The sequence below is a fragment of the Balaenoptera ricei genome, chromosome 8 (assembly GCF_028023285.1).
Source record: "Balaenoptera ricei isolate mBalRic1 chromosome 8, mBalRic1.hap2, whole genome shotgun sequence".
Taxonomy (NCBI): Eukaryota; Metazoa; Chordata; class Mammalia; order Artiodactyla; family Balaenopteridae; genus Balaenoptera; species Balaenoptera ricei.
The window spans coordinates 64,169,721-64,194,821 of NC_082646.1; the positions used below are offsets into that span (position 1 = coordinate 64,169,721).

General features: G+C 47.7%; 2 protein-coding genes across 10 annotated transcripts in view; one reads left to right on the top strand and one right to left on the bottom strand.

Annotated features, from left to right (window-relative positions):
- Nucleotides 1-25,101, bottom strand: part of FHIP1B (FHF complex subunit HOOK interacting protein 1B) — a 29,869-nt gene that overhangs the window by 3,167 nt on the left and 1,601 nt on the right. Inside the window, exons 2-13 of one of the 9 annotated variants that reach the window (XM_059930948.1) lie at nt 18,777-19,105; nt 18,009-18,647; nt 17,482-17,640; nt 17,202-17,288; nt 16,795-16,995; nt 12,794-12,873; nt 12,378-12,583; nt 11,210-11,989; nt 8,557-8,735; nt 8,235-8,397; nt 5,518-5,706; nt 5,059-5,145 (exon numbers count right to left, since the gene is read on the bottom strand). In XM_059930948.1, the coding sequence (XP_059786931.1) occupies nt 5,059-5,145; nt 5,518-5,706; nt 8,235-8,397; nt 8,557-8,735; nt 11,210-11,989; nt 12,378-12,583; nt 12,794-12,873; nt 16,795-16,995; nt 17,202-17,288; nt 17,482-17,640; nt 18,009-18,647; nt 18,777-18,914 (2,908 nt within the window). In that variant the 5' untranslated portion in view covers nt 18,915-19,105. Of the gene's footprint in view, nt 1-5,058; nt 5,146-5,183; nt 5,707-8,234; nt 8,398-8,533; nt 8,736-11,209; nt 11,990-12,377; nt 12,584-12,793; nt 12,874-16,794; nt 16,996-17,201; nt 17,289-17,481; nt 17,641-18,008; nt 18,648-18,776; nt 19,106-25,101 lie in introns of those variants that run through there. The other 8 variants (XM_059930952.1, XM_059930951.1, XM_059930955.1 and 5 more) reach the window with 8 other exon arrangements.
- On the top strand, nt 154-4,860 carry C8H11orf42 (chromosome 8 C11orf42 homolog). The gene is made up of 3 exons (XM_059930956.1): nt 154-225; nt 3,666-4,464; nt 4,730-4,860. Exons 1-3 carry the CDS (start codon nt 154-156, stop codon nt 4,858-4,860), a joined length of 1,002 nt encoding a protein of 333 aa, XP_059786939.1.

Genomic DNA, 25,101 nt, shown 5'->3' on the forward strand with positions numbered 1-25,101 from the left:
CCCTCCCCCCACCCAAGGCCCCAACACCCGGCAGGACCTCTATGACCTCATGCTGTAGTAGGTCAGAGTCCAGGGCCTAGGGCCTCACCTCCATGGGCAGCTTGGGGTTTCTGCAGCAGCTACTGCCCTGCCTAACCCCTCCCACACCCCATCATGTTGGTTGGTACCCCTCACCTGCTGACACTGGATGAAGCTGATGCTACCTGGACCCTCATCAAAGATAAGGTAGGTAAAGAGGGCTAAAGAGGAAGTAACAAAGTGTGACCTAGATGGGTCTGAGCAGTTTATGAGTTGGAAGGAGTTGGAAGCCTAAAGACAATAATAACTAACATTTACTCAGTGCTGGCTTATATGTGAGGCACTGCACGAAGTTCTTTGCACAGAGTGTCCAATTTAATTACAATTGCAAAAACAGTAAGAAAGGTTCCTTGAAAGACAATGGATAGGGAGCTATGAGAGCAGAAAAGAGAAGTGCTAAGTCAGGGGTAGACTTAGGAGGTCAGGAAGGCTTCCTGGAGTGAGTACATTCTAGTTTGGCATATAGGAGTTATTCACATGGAGGGAAGAGGAATACCTGGCATATAAAGGGTGCTTAATAAACACCTAATGAGCAAGGGGCAGGGGGTGTGTGAGAGTGAACAGTGTACTAGTTAAAGGCAGAATATATGCAAAAGCCAAGAGAGAAAAAAAGAAAAATGTAAATTAGTGAACTACAAATAGTCCTCTAGAACAGGGTTCAAAGAGTTAGTGGTGAAAATGAGGAAGAAGAGGTATAGGGGCTGACGGTGAAAGGCCTTTTACATTTTCTAAAGAACCTGAACTTTACCTTTGACCTCTTCACAGACACTCCCTCCAGCTTAACTTCCACAGAATGAGAAATTTGGGTCTTGAGCCAAATAAACAGATTTCCAGGAGCAGGCAGATCTCAGCTCTGAGTTGCTGGTGTCCAGAAAATCCCACAAAATCTAGATGGCCACTAATTTTTGATATTAGAGAATTTAGGGATCAGGTTCTGGTCAGGCTATCTGAAGGAGAGTGAATTTAAAGCATTTGCAGAAAGCAGCCCACCAAGTTTAAAATAATCATCTTAAAGCAGTGCCTGTACCAAACTCAAAGCAGCCTTAATGGCACGTAGCTCCCATTTGCAATGGAGTAGCAGCTCGCCACAAAGGTCAGCTTCCCAAGGAAGCAGAAAGAGAAGAGCCAAGGTCCTCCCAAGAATGAGGGCAACTAGTTTCAGCAGCGTTAGAGGTTGGTCCTGGACTAGCTCAATCAGAATTAGGGTGAAGTAAATGAGGTCTTTAACTATTAAAAAGCTACACCATCTCTGAGTATCAGAAAAACTCCCTGTCCTATTTAAATGGAAAATTGCCAGGAAAAGTCAGGGTAGGGACATTCAGGATAAATCACTGGTAGTATGTGACAAGTTCAAGAAGTAGGACACCTTTGAGTAACCTGGTTTCCTCCTCCAGAACTGCTGATTTACTGGGCACTTTGTAGAAAAACAGAATGTGGCTCAAGGGCTCCCTATTCAGAATTCAAACCAGCCAAGGTACCTCCAGGAAGATAATCTTCCACCATCACTTTCCTGGGCTGCCCCGGGGAGAGCTGAATTTGCAGGCCTCTAAGTCCTCAGAACTTCTACCCAGAAGCGCAGTGGAAGCAGGCAGTGGTCTCAAATGGCGACTGCCAAGAACACGTTCACCCTAGCATAGAGTTGAGTGCTTTATTTTTCCTGCTTTAGGATAACCACTGGGGCCCTCAGGGTAAGAATAAGGGCCTAATAAACTTCCATGGCAAATTCATGTCTATATTCTGAAACAGAGTTTCCAGCTTAATCACCTTTTAGCAGAAATTTAGACCATAAGAAACATCACACTCCTGTTAGAGGGACCTCTCCTGGAGACACTCCAATTCGTCTCATTTGTACAGAATCCTAGGCACCAAAGGAGCAGCTAGGCTGGGATTCTGAGGTTATATTTGATGATTATGCTTTCACTGTCACGAGGCAGAGCATTCTATACAAAAATGCTAACCCACCATTGCTCTGCTCTCACCCCTGGAAATCCAACTGTTCTTCTCAGGGTCCTGTTCTTCAGACCTATGCCCCCACCCAAAAGTTAAATGTCCCATATCTTAGTGAAACAAAGGAGAAGGAATGATAGGAAATTCTTCCATGCAGATCAACGAAGAGCACCAGTTATTTCCTTGGCTAGGTGACAAGACAGTAGTGACAAGCTATCTCAGCTTGTGTAAAGTCCAGACACAAATAGCTACGCCCCTCTTACGCTGGGGGGCAGCACTTCCAAAACAGCTTTACGTAGCAAAAAGCAGATCAACCTTAAGGGACCATTGGTGAATTCTACAAGAAAGCCAGTAAAGTGGGCAATGCCATCAGCAGGGGCACAGACATATAGGATTGGGGGTCTGGCGGAGGGAAGTAGAGCACACAGCATTTTAAGAATAGGACTCTAACATGAAAGGGGCCCAAAGAGGGAACTGTGTATGCTCCTCAGCAGAACACAGAGCCAGAAGTCTCAGCCAACAATATCTTGAATGAGTCAAGATCATACCTAAGTACAATTACGAGAGAGGATCTTACAGGGCTTCCCAGTTGGTCATGAAATTAAATTTTCCAGAACTGGGTTACCAAGCACAAAAAGGCCAGAAGGACAAAACCAAGAGGAACTGTAATCTGTGAAAGCCTACTGGAACTAGCATTACAAAGATGAGGCCTCAAATCCCTAAAAGAACTATCCTCTACAGCTCGGGCAGAAGGTGTATACTAAGATGTTATAGACACGGTGTGGACTTCCAAACCTATTTCTGTGTAACCACTCTTGGTTAATGACATCACCCATCTAACCCTAATCCTTGAGGATGCCTTTTCCCACACCCCTTAAGTGACCAAGTTCTACTAATTCTATAACCTAAATACCTTCCCCCATTATTTTAGTTCAGGGCCTCACCATGTCTTGCCTGGAATTTTACAATACTCTTAACTGACTTTTTCTACCCCTCTTTATTTTATGCCTTCCTATTCAAAATTAACTTTCTAAAATGCCTATCTGAATTGTGCCCCTCCTAACCAGAGCCCTTCAAGTGGCTTCCCACTGTCCTCAGGATAAAAGTCCCATCACTTAGCATACACACAAGGCCTTGAATAATCAAGCTCCTGTGTGCTTGTCCCTCTCCACACCCTACACTTAAGTAATATGAAATTATACTTTCCTGACTATGCCCCTCTTAGTTTGTAAGTTCAAGTTTTTTCACTGGCTGTTCCCTCTGCCTGGATTGACCATTCTCCTACCTGGCTAATTCCTTCAGAGTTAAAGCATTACCACCTAGACAGTATCCTTGATCCTCTTCTATCAAAGACAAAGGCTGTTAAATCACATCTCATCTGCTCCACAGCTTGCTCTCTGAGCTATATCAGGACAAGAACAAAGTCTCATTTTTTATTGCATTCCCAGTATCTAGCAGAGTCTGGCACATAGCAGACATTCAGGTTTTGCTAGAGGGGAGAACTGGGAGACAAGCAGGAAGCACAACAGTTTGAGCACATTGTGTAGTGACAGTGGGAGGGTCAAGCTAGAGTAGGCTACCAGGTAACTCCTAACTCTGACCCTAACTCAGTCCCTGACCTATAAACTGGCCACCTGCAGGTTATAGAGGAGCGCTTTGGACCCAATGTAGTGGCAGTACCTTTCCTGTCGGATGCAGCCTGCTTTGACCTACTGGGTGTGCTAGTGAAACAGCCCCGCCCAGCCCACACCCGCCTGGCTCTGCCAGGACGGCAGGGCCGGCGGGCACTACAACCAGTGGGGCCACTACCGAACCTCCTGGAGCAGGCAGGCTCTGAAGGTGCCTTTGCCCACTGCACTAGAGAATACTCACCAAATGGCCGGGCAGAGACAGCCTATGAAGAAATGCGACTGTTGGATGGGCAGCCCTGCCGGATCCGCTTACGTATGGGTGGCCTGCACAAGAAGGTGGCCTTCCTGCTGCTGCCACCAGGGCAGGTGAGCCTACAGCAGACTCTTCCCTGGCTCCGAAACACCCACAGCATCTACATCATCTACCAGGTCTTCTCCTGTTCCTGGCTACAGCTGGGGCTGCTGCCTACAGCCCGTGAGCCCCAACTGCTCTGGTTACAGCGGTCACTGCCTATTGCCTTCTCCTGCCTCAAGTTTTCACTGCAGCCCAAGGGAGTGCTGGGACCACAGAAGCCCCTGATCAAAGACCCACTGCCCCATGGGGCCAGTTGGGTCAGACCCGACCTCAGCATCATGCCACCTCCGGCCCCCACGTCAGCCCCTGCTGATGTCCCCGAAGCTGCTGATGTGCCCTCACCTGGCCCAGCCCCACCTTCACCACCTCCCCAGGAAGGGCCAGAGGGCAGACCACCCAGATTCTCCTACAAGGGCCGAAACCCCTTCCGAAGGGGGCCCCAGATGCTGTCAGGTACTGCGAGGGGAAATAAAGATGAGAGGGATGGGATAAGGTGGAGGGAAAGGGCGTGGGGTGTAGAGCCCAGGAGTGTGTGGGGCACCCATAACTCCACACTGGACCCTGGTGAGGGGGATGGAGTGAGGGAGCCAGGGGAGGGCGAGATGGAAGCGTGGTCCTGGTGAGGGGGTGGGTACAGCACAGAAGACCAGAGGGAGGGACCAGGGCGGCAGAAAGACGAGGGCATGAGTCAAGCTGTGGCTATCCCCAACCCTGGCAGAGAACTGGCTCTTCAGCCCCCGAAGCCCCGCACCAGGAGCCCAGGGTGGGGGACCCGGGGACCCCGAGCAGCACTCCATGTCCCTGCCCCTGCTGCAGGGTCTGTCCTCGGAGTTCGACAGCGACGAATAAAGCTGAGGCGAGAGATGCAGGGGGCCAGGCCCCCAAGACCTGACATAGGGACACTGGTCCCCAATAAACATCAGCTGCTGCTCCCCCACACCATCCTGGGCCCATCGTGCTTCTTCCTGTAGGAGTCTGGAGGAGGAAAGTCCCAACCTTTTTCCCCAGGCTTCATGTCCCCTCACCCTCTAAAGGCATAAGAAGTACCTCGAAACCTTGGCATCGTGTCCTCGCCAGAGAGAAAACACCCTGACCACTTCCCCATCCATGTACAACTTTCTTGGGGCCCCAGCCCTACAGAAAAAGGGTGGGAAAGAAGAATGAGCACAGAATAGAGATTTCCCTTTTATACATATTGCAACAAGTTCTCCAGAAAACATTCATCGGAAATAAATTAAAAAGTCCTCTTGCCACTGCCTCCAAACATAAAAAGGAGCCTACACCCTGGCCCCAGCACAGGCCACTCAAGGCCCTGATTGTCCATGGAAGAAAGTTAAGGATTGAGGGGCCCGAAGCCTGAGATGGGAGGGCCAGATCCCTCCTCTGAAGTATCCAACAAGAAAGGCGAGGTGACAGCGTGGGCCTGGGAGATGGCAGCCAACTCCTTGAGAAACTCAGGGAAAATGACTGCACAGTAGACAGCATTCTTGACTCGCAGAGCCTCACCTTGGCGGTCAGGGGCCCCACCCCGGGGGGGTAGGACCGGCGTTGATGCCCCAGGGGAGCCCCCACCTAGGCCAAGTCCTGCGCCGTCTCTCCCAGGCTGAAGAACCATTTGTGCTGCCTGCCGAGCCCTGGTTGGACTGTGTGCATGCCGCAGGAGCAACTCCCCCAAGGACGGCCTCCGGCTCTTCACTGGGAACAAACAGGAGTGTCGTGAAGCTGCTGGCGTCAGGCAAAGTCCCCTGGCCTGGGAGAGGAGACTCCCCTCCCCACGCACCCCCACTCCCCCAGGGGCACGGACCTCTCCACTAGAACTCTTAACACCAGAGTGCTGCCTGCCCAGCCTCCTTCCCTCTACCCAGCCTCCCCACCAGCCAACCACCATGCTCAGTCTTTAGGCAGTCAACCCTTCAGACACTTCGTTCCCAGACAAGACCCCTCCCTTCTCCAGGCCCCTTCACCGTGAGGGGTTCTCTTACTGCGCCTCCCTTCCCAATCACTCTTCTACCATCACCAAGCTCTTTCTCCTCAGTCTGTAACATGCCCTTATTCTTGCTGCCCAGCACCCTCCTGTACTAGAGTCGAACATTTCCTCCTTCCCCCTGCCTATCTATAACACGGCACCCACATCCCCTGCTCCTTCAATACCCACAGGTGCTATATATGCACTCATAGTTCAGTGGCTTTATCAGATCTGTCACACACCACTGTCCCTCCAAGATCTGCTCTCCTGTGCCACCACTTGGCCTTCCACCAATCCCTCTCCTACATCCACCAAAGCCATCCTCCCACTGGTTGTGGCCAGACAACTTTATGTCAGCTTAGACTCAAATGAACCATTTAAAATACTGCCTTCTCTTCTCTCATTTCCTTCCTCCTAGATTGCTGGCTCTGGATCTGTTCTTGGCCCTGTCCAAGACCTAAGGCCTAGACTCTAGGGATCTAGTCTCTAGATCATGATACCATTCCCATTCTCGACCTCTAATAATGGCTACAGAGATATGCTAAACAGATATATTAGATTTGGCGTTCAGATCCCTTTGCAACCAGGTTCACACACTTCCTCCCACCTCTTCTAGAAACTCTCTACACACTTCCTCACCTCTTCTAGAAACTCTCCCTGCTTTGGCATCCACACCTATGTGCTCCTCCTGGAACCCTCCAGGCTCCTTTCATGCCTCTGTAGCCCCTTCTGCCTTAATTTTGCCTTCCTCAATGTTTTCATCCTTAGCCTAATTTCCCCATGCCTACCTCTCCTCTAATTTGCCCTCCACTAACTTCCCATTTTACTGCCCTATCACACTGCATTTTAATAACTTGTTCTCATGTCTTCTACCTCATACATTAATCTGTGAGTTCAAGGGCTTGGACTCTGTCTTATTTACCTCTATATCCCCGGGCCCTCCACAGTGAACACAGTACCAGGACTATGGAAGCAAGAAATAATTCCTGGTACTGGACCATGAGGAAATCATGCTAAGGAACTTCAGCTGGGCCTTCACAGCTATATAATAAGCCTTCTGGTACCCTCTTCCCAACCTATACACTTTCCTCCTTAAGCCCCCATCTCACCTCTGCTCTCTTGCTCAGCATATTATTTTGCCTCCTACTTCAATTAGCAAATAAAGGATGACTTCAACTCCCTAAAATTTCCCTCCACACCTCAAAACTCCACTTGTACATAACACTTCCTCCTTTGATCTCTCCTCATTTGCCTCAAAGGGGGAAAAAGACTTTCCTGTGCTCTGGATCCCACTTACTTCCACCACCTTTGGGACCTTGCTCCCTCAGTTATGACAATCCTCTAGTCACTATCTAGACTATCAGCTTTTTGAAAGCAAAGATCACATCTTGTACCTCCCTGAGTCCCCTGTATCAAAGACAACACCTAGCACATACGGCAAGCGCTCAGATACTTGCTGATGAAAGATCTAAATTTAGAATATCATGGTCATATTTAACTCTTCCTTCTTCCTTATACCCCACAACCACTCACCAGACTCTACCAGTACTTCCTTCCCATTTCCACCTTTTCAAATTCTTCCTTTCTATTTCCACTATTCTAATTCAAGCCTCACAGGTCACATCTGCATTATGGCAGAAGCCTCCCAATTGCTCTTCTGACTTCATTTTCTCCGAGCTCCAGTGCAACTAGCACATGAACTAACACACTTATCTCTCCATTCCCAGATCTAAGAACCTCCAATGGTTTCTCACTGCCTAGAAGTTTACAACCTCTGCCTAGCCCAACCTCTACGCTGAGAACCTTCTGCTCTGACCAAATCTTTCCAACCTTACTACCAACTGTTCCACCACCTTCCAAATCCCCTGCTCCAACTAAACAGTTCATGCTGTCCCCTGAACAAAACAATAAAGCCATCCCACGCCTTTGCCTACCCAAGTCCTACCCATCTCTCAAGGCCCATGTCAAATGCCATGTCCTTTACCAAGCTTTAACAATATCTCAACCTAGAGACTATTCTGTCCCCTTGCCCGTCCCCAACTTCTAGAGTAGTTTTTGCTGCTACTGTTGGTTTGGCTCTCAGTGGACAGAACTATGTTTTTCCTCTGCCCAGAAACCTGAGGACAAAATCAAGACTCTACTCTCTGCAACTCCCTAGTTCCCGGCACAAGGCTTCAACCTTAATAAGAAACTCAGTTAACCTGAGCTAATTAGTTGCCTAGGGAGGACAGGGAGGTGGTGGCAGGGTAGGCCTCACCTAGGGAATCAGATCGGCGGGGGGCAGAGCCTGCCGCAGGGCCCTCAGTCCAGTCCAACTTGCCACGGGCAATGAGGTACTTCTTGGCTTTGGATAGCAGTGCAGGGAAGTCCTCCTGGGAGGCTGCAAAGCTCTCAATCTTATTCTTCACAGAGCCCAGCACCTATGAAGCACAACTTCATGACATTTCTGGGTGGCTCTAGACTGACATAGTCCTTTCTAGCCCCACTGGGCCTATTCCCAGCCCCCCCAGGGCCACTCCAGCTGCGGGCCTGGCCCACCATGGAGCCTGGACGCACCCATGCATGCATGCATCGCACACCTGCAGCAGGGACTTGACACTGGGCTGGAAGACCATGTTGGTGTTGAGCAGGAAAGAGCGGAGCAGGGGCTGGGGGTGACAGGCCAGCTGGGCCACCAGCCCCGTCAGCAGGAAGTTGACATAGACGGAGTTCTGCAGCATGTTCTCGAGTTTGGCAAAGAGCACAGCCATGAAGGGGCCTGGGGGGGTGGGCACAAGGATACAAGGCCTGAACACAATGCACATCACACGCATTCCTCCCCAAAATGAGACCCCCCCACCACCACTAGATGAAAATTATTTGTGTCAGAAAATGATTTGCATGTTTAAATATCCTGTGACCACCTATTCTGGAGGAGATAAAATGGCAGACACCACATGGACCCACAAGAGGTCCAGATGCCAGCTTTATACACATTCTAGCTGAAGGGCCAGACCACAGGCTCTGGAATCAGACAGACTTGGTTCAAATTTTAGCTTTACCGTTTACTAGTTAAGTTACTGGATGAATCAAAACTCTCCAGGCATAGTTTCCTACTTGGTAAAATAAGAAAATACACCCACCTCATAAGGTTATTAAGAGGATCAAAGAGATACTGATACACAACATTTAGGCCAAAATCTAGCAAATTATAAGTATTCAATAACAACCATAAGCTATATATTTCTCAGCTTTTTAAAAAGTTTCACCCAAGAGGACAACTGAAGAAAGAACAAGTGAGAAAGTGATTAGACCAAAAGAAGAAATCAGGTTACATAAAAGACAGAGGCTAACACTAGACCTGAGCCAGAAATAAAGCAAGAAGCAAGTATAGTGAAGGCAAAGACGGCGACTAGATTGGTCAACTTAAAGTTAGGGGAGAAATCTTTGGAGAACCAAAAAAGAAATCAGGTCTGTTCAGGAGCTGGGAACCAAGGTGGTGAAATAGAATCTGCAGGGAAAAAAGAGCTTAGTTCAGGGCCAGAGAAAACTGATTCAGGACAGACTCTTTGGTGGAAAAGAGGATGGCAGAAGGGATTAGAATGATCTTCTGGGAGAACTGGCCTCAACTGAGCCAGATCACCAACAATAGGACTGTAGAACCATCACAGTCTGTCTGGTCAGGGATTTGTCAGGGAGAGGGAGTGTGCTTAGGAACTGCACTAAGGCTTGAGGCAGGAGAACAATGAAGGGCAAGAGACACTGAATCCTGAAAAAGATCCTAGAACATTCTTACTCCACATGCACATGACTAGCCTTAGCTCTAAAACAACTCTAGCTTAGCAGGGTCCTAAGATATCCCATAACTTTGTCCTTCTCATCTCTGGGGACTTTTTTTGCAAGAGAAAAAGCTCAGATGAGTTTAGAAGAAGAAAAAGGACAGAGCTTCAATTAACGCTTCAAGAAAGTGGTAAAACCTGCACACCACCTTCTAGTGGTGTAGAGCAGAAAAGAGCAGAGCAAAGGCTAAATAAATGAAAAGATATATTTTCTGTAGTCTGCAAGAGAGAGCTGTCATTACTCCAGAGCAAAAGGCCTGATGCTGTGCAAGGCCCAGTTAGGACATGTACTGATCAATGCATGATAACTTGACTACAAACAACAGGAAGATATGTGGGTACCTTGGTCAACTTGTATCTGCCATGCACCCAAGAGATGATAATCCTAAACTACCACATGCTGAGTTCTCACAATGTACCAGCATCATTAGTAAGTGATTTACATGCATCAAAGACATAGATGGAATGCTAACTCAAGGTATGTCTAGTCCAAAGCACTATACAGCTTCCCAGAAGTGCCTCCCCACCAATCCCCAGCATGGGGTGTAGAACAGGAACAAGAGCCAGGTGAGGGTTGGGCTGGGTAAAGCTGGCTCTCAAACAAAAACAAAGAGGAGTTACCCAGCCACTCAGGCCAGATCTAGCTCCAAGGTCTTTTGGAGAGACCAAAAGAACTTAGCTGGGGGGCTCAGGGCCATGCTTTGTCATTTGCCCTGATAGAGGTATTTCACTGATCTAATTTACCCAGATAGAGGTATTTCACTCTATCTGCTTCAGTTCTTACCACTAACCATAAACCCTTAGAAAGTCTTACTGAGAAGTCAGGACAACCAACAAGGTGCAAGGATAGGGAACAGGAGAAACTTGAAACTGAGCCCTTCTCTAAAGAGGCTGGGAGAAAGGAGGCCAGGGCTGAAGAAGAGAAGTATACCAGAGAGCTGACCCTGGGCCACAGAAGAGCTGACAAGAGACCCAACACCCAGACAGATATACTGGTGGGAACAACATGGAACAGCATGATTTATAGGTGCCTCACATACAGGACAGCACGTATGTCTTCCACATGGTTCAGATGTATTACTTTGATTCACCAGGAAACACCAAACACAGAATATCCTGATCACACATCCCAGAAAATGGCCAGACTGAGGAAGAGGAGGAACATGCATAAAGGACAGACATACAAGGCTTAGACAGAAGTCAATACTCAAACCAGCACAAGCATGGAAGACTACAGACAGACACTGAGACACAAGTATGACATGATATGTATCTGGAGGGGACCCAAGCAAAATGGATGAAGAGCTAAGCAAGTACAAGAATGGCATGGGCAAGAAGTCTCAGAAACCAGCACAAACATGTCGAGAACATGCAAAGAGTACACAAAGGAGAAGACCTAGGCTAAGTAGCTTACCAGTGAAGGGCTGGCTTGGCAGCTGGTTGAGAGTCCGCAAAGGGCTGCTGAGGAAGGGGCCAGGGGGCTCAGGGGGACAGGTGAAGCTTTCGTAGGCCTCCTCCTCCTCAAGAGGTAGTGAAGGCTCTAGAGGGGGCTCGGAGCCGGCGCCCCCATTGCTCAATGCCACCTCCAGCTCCCGGAGCTCCTGCCCAAAGCTCTCTAGTCCTGCCACACCCTCGGAGGTGCCCTCTAGTAGTTCCCCAGCTCCCTCCTGTGGCACCCGACGAACCTTCTTGGCCCCCTCCGGCCATGGTCCTGGCACCCCATTGAGCTGGGGAGGGGGCAGGTGGCCAGGGCCCTCCCTTGCACCCAGAGCCTGCGCCCCCCTCCCCAGCTCTTCCGCCTCCCCCTCCCCTGCATTGTCCCTGTCCTCCTCAGGCAGCAGGCTGCGTTTCTTAGTCCGGGAGCCAACAGGACTGGGCTCAGGAGGGGGACGCTCGCCATCATAGGGGGCAGACCAGGTGCGGCAGGCTTGGACACAGCGGTCCACACCAAGGCGCGCCTCTCGCAGATACTCCAGGTAATTGTCTTCCAGCTCACCGGGCTCCTCCACAGGGCTGGGCCGTCGGCCAGGGCTGGAGGCTGGGGAGGCAGCAAGCCCTGGTGAGCGAGGGGCTGGGGCTGGGGACTCGGAGCCACCCAGGCTCTGCTGTCGCAGGAAGAGGGCCAGACGAGATGGCGTGGAGGCCCGGGGTACCGTCACCACAGAAGAGGAGTCAACACTTGGGCTTCCAGGGCCTGCAGAGGGGAAAAAACATAAGAGAGATCAAAGAGCCAGAGGTGCAGGAGGAGGGATGAGACACCTTGGGTAACTAAGAGAGAAGGCCATGAAGCAGAAGAAACACGGGACCGATTCAGACAGCTGACTCTCCACCCCTCAAATTAAGCTTTTCCTCATCCACCACCCCCTCCTCATTACCACCAACACCACAAAAACAATGGAAATAGAAGAGTACAACTGGAGTGAAGAAAAGGAACAGCTTTGCTCAGAAGCTAAATTTCTTTGGTGGAGTTAAGGATCCACCCTACAACACCCCTCATCAACCCCCCCAAAGACGGAATGCCACCCACGGCCACCTCCCTCCTCCCACCTTCTTGCTAGGCTCCCCCAGAAGCCAGGCCATACCCGTCGTGTCCTCCCTTCTCCCTGCCTCTCTGCTAGGCCCACCTCGTGCCCACGAGGCATGCTCTGGACGAGGTGGGCTGGAGGCACGGTGCCGACAACAGCGTGGGATTAAGGAGAGGAACTTGTCTGCTGCCCGTCCATATAGGTCCACGTCGCGCACAGCTGGCTTCTGGCTCAGCATCACATGGTTACACGGGACGAGATACCTGGGAAAGCAGCAGAAAAGGGACACAGGATAGATCAGGAAGGAAGGACAGGGCTTGAGGGAACATCAGTGGAACTATATGGCTAAGCCAGGCTTCGAGAGGACACACACAGGCAACCCCGATGCAACCCATCACCCCAGCCATGCACAAGGCCCGGAGGGCCCGGAGGGTTCAGGGTCAGCCATCCCTCAGCCCTGCCCCCGCAGGTACCTGAGAACCAGCTGCAGCAGGACATCCTCACAGCTGAGGTTCAGTAGGGTCCTGAAGAGACTCAGAGAGACCATGCAGAGCTGGGGGAGGGGGGGCGGGGAGTCACCATAAGAGCTCTCTACCCTCCAATATGTTTACCAAATAGAAACCTCCCCAACCCCAGGCCCAACCAAACTCTCCTGGAGCAACGATGGCACAGGGCCTGGCACAAAACAATCATTCAAATATTAAATAAATGATCACATGATCTTTGTGGTCAAGACCTCATTATTCACAGATAGGAACGAACCACATGTCAGATTTAATGTATTTCTATAGACCATACACATGTCAGCAAACTCTGGCTATTTATACCTGGCAGCAGAGATACCAGCAATACTTAAATGGAATGAATACCCATGAAGAGACCCCAGGAAATACTAGGACTGAGTGAATGACTAACAGGAGACAACAGCAACGTGATAACTAAGGGAATGCCTGTCAACGGACTATAGCAGCATAGTAACTGAATGCCTACCAACAAAAAACCAGAGGGAACCTGGAAGAGTCCCAGCTGGGAAGTGGGTGGGGCTGTGATCATGGAGTCTGAGTCACCTCTCCAACACCAGTGTCTCTCTCAGAAGGTAGGATAAAGAAAAGTTCAAGGGCAGCTGACAGGAAAAGGAAAAAATAGGTGGGTCCAGAACAAGGGAAACCTTTTGTTTTAGAAAAGTAAAAAGGGTGGCTCACCTCTGGCTAGATGAAGAGAACAGACACATGTAAGCACTCCCTCACTCCTATGAATCCCCGAAGCACCTTCTATATACTTCCCTTACGGCAAGTATACCTTGAGCACCCTGAAGACAACTACTGGGTCTTAGTCCAGGGCACTGCCTGCACAGTCTAGTTGCTCATCATTAACTAAATGACTGTGGGGGAGTTAAAAGCCAATCATGGGACTTCCCTGGTGGTGCAGTGGTTAAGAATCTGCCAGCCTGTGCAGGGGACACGGGTTCAATCCCTGGTCCGGGAAGATCCCACATGCCACGGAGCAACTAAGCCCACGCACCACAACTACTGAGCCTGCACTCTAGAGCCCGCGAGCCACAACTACTGAGCCCACGTGCCACAACTACCGAAACCTGCGTGCCTAGAGCCTGTGCTCCACAACAAAAGAAGCCACCGCAATGAGAAGCCCATGCACCGCAACGAAGGGGAGCCCTCGCTCGCCCCTAGAGAAAGCCCGCACACAGCAATGAAGACCCAACACAGCCATAAATAAATAAATAAATACATTCAAGAAAAAAACAAAACAAAACCAAAAACAAGCCAATCACGGTGGGAAAGAGATAAGATAGCAGTTCACATTTTAGACAGCATGGATGTGTATCCTAAATGACCATTTTAACTAGCAATGAAAACATTCAGACTCACTGAAAGATTGTGTGGTAGGTAGAAAAAATGGCCCCTCAAAGATGTCCAGGTCCTAATCTCCAGAACCTGTAAGTTACCTTACACGGCAGAAGGGACTTTGCAGGTATGATTAAGGTTATTAAAAAATTTAAGATGGGGAGAGTAGCCTGGATTATCCAAATAGACCCAATCAAATCACACGAGTCTTTAAAAGCCAAGAACCTTTTCTAGCTGGGTCAAAAAGAAGAGAGATTTGAAGCATGAGAGGGACTCGATTCACCACTGATGCCTTTGAAGATGGAAGAAGGGATCACAAGCCAAGGATTTAGTTGGTCTCTAGAAGATGGGAATGGTCCTTAGCTGACAGCCAGCAAGAAAACAGGAGTCTCAGTCCTATAACTACAATTAAGTAAATTCGACCAATGATCCTAGTGAGCAAGGAAACGGATTTTCTCCTAGGCCTCCAGAAAGGATGCAGCCCTGCTGACACTTTGATTTTAGTGGTGTGAGGTCCGTGTCAGATACATGACCTACAGAACTGTAAGATAATAAATTTGCGTTGCTTTAAGCCACTATGTTTGTGGTTAATTTTTTATGACAGCGATAGGAAACTAATACAGATACTCAGGCTAGCTAGCCAGCAAGATTCACCTTAAGCCACAAAAGTCAGACTATAGCAGTTACAAAGTCAGGCCAACAGAATCAAGCTTAAAAGGGCCAACAGGGGAAAGGAAAGCACCTGCATGTTTAACATGGGCATCCTGAAATCAGAAGAGATTTGGTTCCTCCAAGAATTGAGAGCCAAGAATAAATACCCCAAAACCATGAAAGGCTCCTGAGACCAGGGGACCAAATGCAAGACTAACAGAAATATATGCTAAAGACTAAAGACACTGAGGGAGAATCAAAGAAGTTAGGATAAGATTAAGACAAAAACAAGATGGACAGAGCCCAATACAGGAAGAAAAATCAACCCTAGGAAGGAAATCAACATTCCCAAAACATCAACAGGACATTCCATGAGGCCAAACAGATTTAAGACCTTGGTCGAGCTTCAGCATAATGAGAAATAAAACTTTTTCAATACCTTTGTAAAATTAAAGCTTTGACATCTCTTCCCTATCGGTTTATGACAATAATTCTTAACCCAAGGCATGTATCATAATTACATTTTGGAATATTATAAAAGTACACATGCCTTGGGCCTACTCCCAAAGATTATAACTCAAGAAATCTAAGGCCGAGCCTAGAATCTGTTGTTATGGTTATTGTCATTTTCAAATTTTAAAGTGTACACTTGGTTCAGGAACACTGGTCAAATCAGAGTCAGTCTAGAATATCTCATACACACCCTAACATAGCTTCAGAAACCTCAACTATACAAAACATAGCTATCCAGGAACCTTACTTACCTGGAACCCTACTACCAGGTACCTCAGTTATCTAGAACAGTTTTCTAGAACCTTTAGTGATCCAAGAACTTCTATTTTTAACACAAGGACCCAGAGAACTTCAATTATTTATAATAAAAGAAGGAAACAAAAATGGCTGATGGAGCCAAAATAAATGCCATGAAGTCCATGGCTAAACTAATGCTTTACTCCCCCAGAAAGACTTCAGGTCTTTATGACTTAGAAACAATTTACTCCTATTTTATATACATTTCTATTGGTTAAAATCTAAACTTCTTACCATGGTCTACAAGGCCACACATGATCTGAACTCACCCACCTCTCCTTCCCTTCTCCCCTTTGCTCACTATACCTCCAGTCACGCTGGTCTTTCATTTCCTCAAGTACATTTCATTTCCTCTTCCCCACTTACATACTTTGCATGCATTGCTCCCTCTGCCTAGACTGTTCTTCCACTTGCTCTTCAATAGGCTAACTCCCTCATGACCTTTAGGTCTCAACTCAATGTCATCTCCTCAGAAAGGTTTTTTTGACCACTCTACTGTTTTCTAAGCACCTTGTTGGGTTTTTTATAACAATGACCTCAATTTTCAATTATTTTGGTTATGTGTTTACCTGTCTACCTCTTCTATGAAGGAAGCTCCATGAAGTCAGCAATCACTGCTTACCATTATATCCTCAGTACCAGAGAACAGTATGACACATAGTGAACATTCAAACAAAATGTTCAGGAAGAAGGAACGTAAGGTAGGTAGGCGGGCAAATGGGTGCCCCAAGTTATAGCTATTCAAATACAGCAAATCCAGAGGGAAGAAAAGGTAAATATACTAGTAGCAGCTGGATCACCTATCAAAGCAGACACAAAGCCTGAAGAAGTGATCTCAAGTCACCCACAGCAAGTCACAAAGCGCTACACAGCTGAAGAGAACCTCAGGCCAATGCTACGTAACAAGTGTCGCACAATGGCAAAACCTACAGCCATGACGAGCAGCCGAAGTCATCCAGAAGAGGTAACTGTGTCCTAGGTTTGTATATTACAAAAGCAGGCGGCCACATTAAAATTGTACCCAAAACTGTTAAAAGTTTAATACTAGAAAGAAAATGCCACCTAACTTTGAAGTGATTGCTGGAGACAAAGGCCAAAGAAGGGCAGGAACACCCTCCCAGAACAAAGGTCGGAGAGAGAAGATGGCTCACCCAGGTAAGCCAGGACAGAGGTAGGGGCCATACCCGGGAGTTGCTGCCAATACGGGCAACAAGGGTGTCAAGGATGGTGTGGGTGTCATGCCGGTGTAATAGCAGGAATCGCAGGAAGGTACGGAGCAAGGCAGGCTCTGAAATACTCCGTAGGAAAAGTTCCAGATAAGCGGTACTGGCAATCATCTCCTCCACAGAGGTCTGGACAAAGGAAGGGAAAGTTTGGAAATTTAGGGCTTCCCCACACATATGCTAAGCCATTTTCCCTAAGTTCTAAGGAGGTACCAGGAGCAGACAGGGAAAAAGGGAGGAGTACCCAGCCCACTGCCACCCACATTGGTCCTGGCATTGAGGTTACCACCCCTCAACCTAATCCCTTAATCTGCCTTGCCACCCATGACTCTCACCTTGTGCAGGGCAGGGCCCATGACAGGCACCAGGAACCCATTATGGATATAATCTACCAGCTGCTTTTGCACTAGAGGGTGAGCCACCTGTAGGGGTGCAAGAGAGAGGACAGAGGATTTTGAACGGGACCATTGTCAGGAAGGGAGCAGAATAGTAGAATACAAATAGGCACCCTACCCCCAAGCTGAAAGAAAACCAGAACTCCAGGGAATGCACCCCCTCCCACCCCATCTCCCCAGAATGACCAAAGGCCAGACCTCCTGGGAACCCCAGTCCCACCTGAATGACTGCATTGCAGAACTCTAGGGAACTCATGAAGAGGGCAAGGGCTGGCACCCCCAGCCAGTCCTCCCGTCGCAGGCAGTGCCAATCATCTCCTGGAACTTCAATCTTTCGGGGCAGTGAAGAGTACAGGGCACTCAGCCCTGTGGCCAGCACCTGGGGGCCATCCCCAAGGACAGGTTACCAAAGACTCAGACGATATAAAAAAGGGGAACAGGGAACTATTAACCCAGAGTTTTTATGCGAGTAGGGGGTAAGAGCTATTCTCAGAGCAGATATTTAGTCACCCAAGGTGCCAAGACATCACCTGGGAACACTGGCCCATGAAGAGCATTCAGACTTGCCTTATCCACCTAAGCCCATGTTTCATCCCCACCCCAACTCCAGGTGCTGCTCTCAAGCCCAGGGGGGCTACTTCCTGAAGGAGAGGGCCCTGGTACACAGTCCCTCCACATCTCCTGGACAGAAAGGTGCTCTCCAGTGCCTACACCATACCCTACCCCCCCATCCCAGGAGGTGCTGACCGGGCAGAAGTAAGAGTGATCTGCGATGTAGCGGCCCACAGTGGGACTTCCAGCTGACAGAGCCATGAGCAGGAGTAGGGCATCACGGGCCTGCTGGCCCAGGGTGCCCTCTCGATGCACAAAAGGTACAAGGCGAGAAAAGAGGAGAAGACGGGGAGCAGCTCCTGGCTCAGGAGGTGGCTGCAGGAAGAACTCGAGCAATGAAGGCTCCCGGGCCAGACACACGCACAGCTGGCTGAGAAGTAGCACCAGGCCTTCATCCAGTGCTGGGCTACTGGGCACAGGGCGGCCACAGGCATCCAGCAAGATCAGCAGAGCCTCACGAACTGGACTGTGCCGCAACAGGGGCTGGCGAGCTTCGCTCACTAGCATCTCAAATAGTTTCAGTTGCTCAGCCCGCCGTTCCTCAACCCCATCCCCAAGCTCATCCCACTGAAGCTGCCACGTCAACACACGGGTTAGCAGATCCTCGCGCAGAGCAAACTCCAGCAGGGGCCCAGGAGCTGTGGGAGCCGAGGGCACCGCACGATCCTCCGCCAGCAGTGTCAGCATCTGGTAAGTGTGGTTGCACACAGCACTGAGATCGTCGGCTCCCCCAGGAGCTGCCCTAGGGCCTTGCCGCTCCAGAATTCGCACCACCTGGGGAATGAGGACAGATAAGAGAAAAAATTTAAGATGATGAGGTGACTAGATGGCAAGGTGAGAGAACAAAGAATGTTAGGACTCGGGCAGCCAGTAGACTGGGACCTTCAGCATATAGTCTCCTACCTGGGACCAGTGATTCTTGAAGACCATGAGGCAGGTCTCAGGGTCAGCCATGACAGGGGTCTGCAGACTGGCCCCTTGTGGTACACGATGCCCAGGGCCCCGGGAGGCCAGTCTGCTCAGCCAGTTCATCCTCTCCATGAGGTAGGCCGGGCAGGGCCGGTGGCCAGAGGGCCACACTCTGAGAATTTGCCAGCCGGAGGCTTTCTCTACTTGTGTCTCTAGTCTGCTTCATCCGGTCTGTAGGAGCCAGTAACTGTCCATGGAGCCAGAAGATATACCAGGCTGGAGTAGTGAGCTCAGAGGTCACTGCCCGATCCAGACCTACAAATCTAATTCAAAGAGAAAGGATGGAAGAGGTTAACAGAAGTTTGCCTCTCTCTACCGCCCAGCAGGAAGAACTCAGAACCACCACTCCACTGAAAACTCCACACACACAGTCAGCACCTTAAATTCAACATGTCTAAAACAGAACTCATTCCAACACTAAACCTGTGTTACTCCCCCAGCCTTCTCCACCTTAGTAAATGATACCAATATTCACCTACTTGTTCAGGCCAAAAACCTAGGCATCATCCTTCTTTCTTCTTGTCCTACTTCTAATATCCAGTTCATCAGCCTATCATCTATACCCTCCAGACATGTCTCACTATTGCAATAGCTTCCAACCTGGTCTTCATACTTCCAGTCTTGCCCCTCTGAGAATCTATTCCCCACACGGCAACCAGAGTTTTAAAACATAAATTATACTACCTCTCTCCTCTGCTGAATACCCTCCAATGACTCCCTATCACACTGGTAATAATCCAAATCCTCTACCTTGGTCTCTAGGGCACTACATAATCCAACCTGTATAACCTCCTACCATACCCTTCCTCACTCATACTTTACTCATACAAGGCTTCTTGAATACTTACTCTTCCCTCTGTCTGGAGTGTACTTTTCCTGATCTTCACATTGCTCACATCACTCAGTTCTTTCCAAATGCCATCTCCTCGGAGAGGACTTACTTAACAATTCTATCTAAATAGCACATCTTCCCACCTTCACTCTCTAGCTTCCTAATCATACTTTCTTCTTAGCAGTTTTTTTACTTTCTAAAAATATTTATTTGCTTATTTATTTGTCTATCTTCCCCACTACGATGTAAGCTCATTGAGGGCAAGGGGTCTCTGTTGTATCCCCAGTACCAAGAGCAGTGCCTAGGGACTCAATAAATATTTGATGAATGTATATGCTTAAGTGAATGAGTGAATGAACAAAGAACAATCAGGAAATCCAGTCTTGATCTGACTCCGGCCCTCTGGGACTGCTGAGGAAGAAATTTTTTTCTAACTATTACAGGTCCCTCCCTAGAAGCCCACCCAGGAGGAAATACACTAACAGACCTTTAACTGGCTGAATAATCTTAAGAGGTAAAAATTCAGCGCCAACCAAAAGAGCAAAAGAATTTTCTTTCTAGCAAAGAACACAAGGATACACTCCCATAAACACACATATACCCACTCCTGTCAGATGCATCCAACACTCACTCCTGGGGACATGACGTGACACCCTCACTAGAGAATGGGGAAAAGTACCAAAACAGCTGTTGACCTCGGCCATGGCTCACAGTTCCTTCTTCATCACATCTACCACCCCCTCAGCAATACTGTCTCTCAACAATATCTCACAAGCATAAAAACTTCAGAGGAAAAAAAAAAAAAACTTCAGAGGAAAGGTGTGGTTCAGTTGTCCTTCCTCTTCATACTCAATAAGGCTAAAGGAACCCAGAGACCTGGCAACAGGCCCACACTTGGCCTCCAGTTATATTAACCACCACCCCTTCTACCCAGATACACTCCCTCTCACCATTATCAGCTCACACTAAAGGAAGATAGCAACTATGCTTAAGAAAACCTTCTGGAGAACAAAAGACAGTCTTTCTTTTTTTTTCAAAAGACAGTCTTATAAAGGGTGGGAGCAGTCCTAAACAGCAGGCAGGGCTCACTCATTGACTAAGTCGGTGTACATCATACTGATAAGTACTGGGACACTGTGCTAATAATAGGTAAGCACTGGAAATACAAAAATGGATAAAAACTGTTGGGGGAGCATAAACCAAAACTCCAATAGATATTATAAACAGAGGTACTTACAAAAATGTCATGGGGGTGCTAAGGAAAGCAACTAAATCTTCCTGGGAAACTATAAGGGGATTCCAGAAAAGAGGTGATATCTGATTTAAATCTTTAACAACGAGATACTGGCCACAAAGAAAGCAGACGGAAAGGCCTTCTTCATATTAAAAACAGTATATTCAAAAATATGGCACTGTGAAAGAACACAGCAAATTTGAAGAACAGTTGCAAGTTTGGTGTGGCTTAATCTCAGACTATTTAGAGAAGAGAGATACAATATTAAGTGGAAGGGTAAACATGGGTGAAGGTTATAAATATCACTGAATATCATGCTAAGGAGTTTGGGTTTTATCTATCAACACCCTGGAATAAAGGAGGTTTTTAAACAAGGAAATGACAAGATCAAATTTGCCTTTAAAAATATGTCAGGGGGGCTTCCCTGGTGGCGCAGTGGTTGAGAATCTGCCTGCCAGTGCAGGGGACACGGGTTCGAGCCCTGGTCTGGGAGGATCCCACATGCCGCGGAGCAACTGGGCCCGTGAGCCACAACTACTGAGCCTGGGCGTCTGGAGCCTGTGCTCCGCAACAAGAGAGGCTGCGACAGTGAGAAGCCCGCGCACCGCGATGAAGAGTGGCCCCCGCTTGCCACAACTAGAGAAAGCCCTCGCACGGAAACGAAGACCCAACACAGCCAAAAATAAATAAATTAATTAATTAATTAATTTTTTTTAAAAAAGGCAGATGCTTGCTTTAAAAAAAAAAAAAAAAAGTCAGATAGCAGCATAAGGTGGAGCAGAGAGACCTAGCGTCACACTCACACCCCAGGGGAGCTGAAGAAGGGCCAAGCATCCAGTCTCAGCAAAGTAAGGCCTTAACATGTCCAAAACTAAACTGCTTCCAGCTTCTAGAACTCAATTCCAAAGACTAACAAACAGCTTCTACCTTGTGATGTACCTGGGGCGCCCACTTCTGCTCTACTCCTTGACTAACATAGAGCACTGCTCACAGACCCAAAGGGAACTGGCCTCCAGGACTTTCCCTCCCCACCCCACCCCCATTTCTTTTCAAAGACCTCAAAGAGAAAAGCCACACTGAAATCACTGTCTCAGAACCCAAAAGCTAACACTTAACCTGGACCCTCTTCACATACTTCAGAAACCTAAAAGAAAGCCACAGCTTGGTGTTCCTGTCACCTACCTACGACTCCCTCACTCCCTGTTAATCTTGAAAAGTTCAGAACAAGACAGAAGAGAATGGGATCACCACCCTATTACTGTGCCCTTTCCTCCCACAGCAAAGTCTAGAGAAAAGTAGATCCTTCTTCCCAAATTTACCTACAGGCTCAGCCACAGGGAAAAAAGAAGGAGATGATCTTTCAGACCCCCCAAAATGGCCAAGGTCAAGCACTCACCGTAGGGCCCAAAATACAGCCTTATAGGAACACTCAGCAAGGGTGTCCACCAACCTCGGAATAGCAGGCACAAGGCAGGAAATGGCTCAGTCTCACTTATGAACCTTTGCCCTGGGAGAGGCAAAGAGGGAGGAAGGTGGGGGCAGGGATACACCTGCAACACCTACAGCAGACAGAGAGAGACCAAAACAACCTTCTAAGAACAGGTCAGTGAAGTTCTGCGGCTTCTCTCCCACTACAATGGCTCTTCCTAGGCTCTTCCTCTTACTGACATAAGAGGCAGCGATGGGCTCTTACCCTAGATGCTGAAAGTAGAAAGATCTGATTAAAACCTCATAGTAACACAAAAGGGAAAAACAAATAAACAAACCCCATCTCATAGGAGCCTACCATCTAGAGCTCAGCTCACACATATCCTCTCTGCCTGTCTATCCCTCAGCCTATATGTATGAGACAAATGGGATATCAGTGTATGGTCCTAACTCACTCCCTCCCCTCTCCCCAGTACCACCTCTGCTTCTTGCAGGGATCTCCCCACCTCACTCCAGCAGAGTCCTCATAACTCACAGCATGAACTCTATCGCACAGTGACTCCCCTTTACAACAGTAAATCCCCATGTCACACGTGGCTTTCTCCACCCCTTCTGCGGAAGGGCGACAAAGAAGTCAAAGAGGAGGTGAAACTGAACTAGATCCTAATGGATGAGGAAAGTTCACTGTGCAGAGAAGAAAAGGCATTCCTAGTAGAGGAAGCAGCTATTACAAAGATTTCAAGGCTCAAAAAAGTAACATGTTTGTCAGGGAACTATGAACAATTTACTCAAGCTAGAACACAGAGTAGAGAGAGAGTGGCCCGAGATGAGGCTGGAGAGGTGAGTTGAGGCCAAATGATGCCATATTAAGGAATTTGGATGTTATCCTACAGAACACAAAGAGTCAAAAGTTTTTAGCAGAGGAGCTCCATGATCAAATTTGCATTTTTAGAAAGACCATTCCAGGGACGGATTAGAAAAGAGCAAGTCTGAAGGCAGGAGACTGGGGAAAAAAATCCAGACGAGAGATGAGGAGGTAGTAAACTAAAGCCTTAACTGTGAAGATGTAGCTGTGGAGATGAAGAAAACAGATAATATAAAGGGAAATGTATTAAGATTTTAGTGACTGACTACATACAGGGGGTGAAGGAGCAGAAGGATGGAAGATGACACTGAAGTCCTCGCCTGGATTGCAATATGACACGTGGTGCAAAAGCAGACTTTCAAAGCAAAGACAATGAGTTCTGTTTTGGACACGTTAACTGCGATACCTGTGGAGATATACCATAGATCACTGAGTAAATATGACTGGAACATAGAGAGAGACTGAGACTAGATACAGACAAGTAATCACCTCGTTATGATATACTTTCATATTTCACATTCTCTCTCTCAACTGAAATTATCTTTCCATGTGTCCATCTCTCCCAACCAGATTGAAAATTCCTTGAGACTTCACAGGACCACATCTTATCTATCTTGTTATCTCATAAAATGTGAGCATCACAAGGGCAGACTATATGCTGAAGTATTTGCTGAATGAATAAATGAATTACTATATGAATGAATGAATTTGTCCTCCCAGCACTTAGCAGAGTGCCTGGCACATAGCAGATGTGGAATAAATGGTTACACAGAGCGCCCCAAGCATGTTTCTATCTCTACATCATCATCCTCATCTATGTTTCATCTCCTCAGATCTACCACTCAGCTATATTTATCATAAAGCAAAATCCATTATACTTAATGCACTATTATTCAACAAAGAGTTCAGTATAGCAAATAGGAAGCTTACGAAACCCACTGCTTTCTCCAGAACAACCAAGAATTTGGACAGTCCCTAAGAACCCTCGGACATGTGACTTGACTCACCTATCACTATCACAATGTGATCCAGGTATTATGTACACCTGTTCCTATGTTTTTGCCCCATTATTAAACAAAACCTTCAAACCCATGTCACCCTCAAAGTCTCTTTAACCTCTTTTGGAAACAGAGCAATTACAAATCATAGAAAAGACTTTTTTGCCAGGATAACGTCCTCCATGTCATCACAACCCTTCCTGTACATCACATGCTTTTTACTCCACATCACCTTCACTCTCTGTTACAAATTTTTTTTTTCCCAAGTCACTGTCACTCTCTTGAGACCAAATTTTGGGTCCAGCTTTGCCACTTTATCACTATGTGGTCTCTGGCTCTTCGATTTGATTCTCCATCTATAAAATCAGAATTCCTGCCCTTGCATTACTTCACAAGGCATCTATGTAATTCCAGTAAAATCTGACTTCGCTATGTAACGCATGAATGCAATTTAGATGTCAGACAGTAATTCTACTGTATAAATGCATGCTTCCTCAACATAATTCAGCAGCCACACTATCACCCTGAATTCCTGGATTTCATGAACCAGTAGAAATAGATTTTAAAACTTTTAAAATAGGATTGTTACTTTTTATTTTGGCAAATAGATCAGTTTTTTAAAACCCATCATCCGCTGCCACCATTACTTTACCAGTGAGAGAGCACTTTAATACCAAAAGAATAGGAAAGATAATTTAAGAATAAATTTATCTTTATGGAAAACTCATGTTCCATATGTTGTCTTTCTCTCCTTCCACCTTGAAGAGATAAAAACTTTATCACGGACTGGCACTGTCCTTGGCCCAGTGTTCAGGAATCATTGTTCTGAACTCTTTCATTATACATGTAAGTTCTGTAGGGTTCTGATCATCTGGGCAGATTGCCGAGGGTTCCACCAGCAT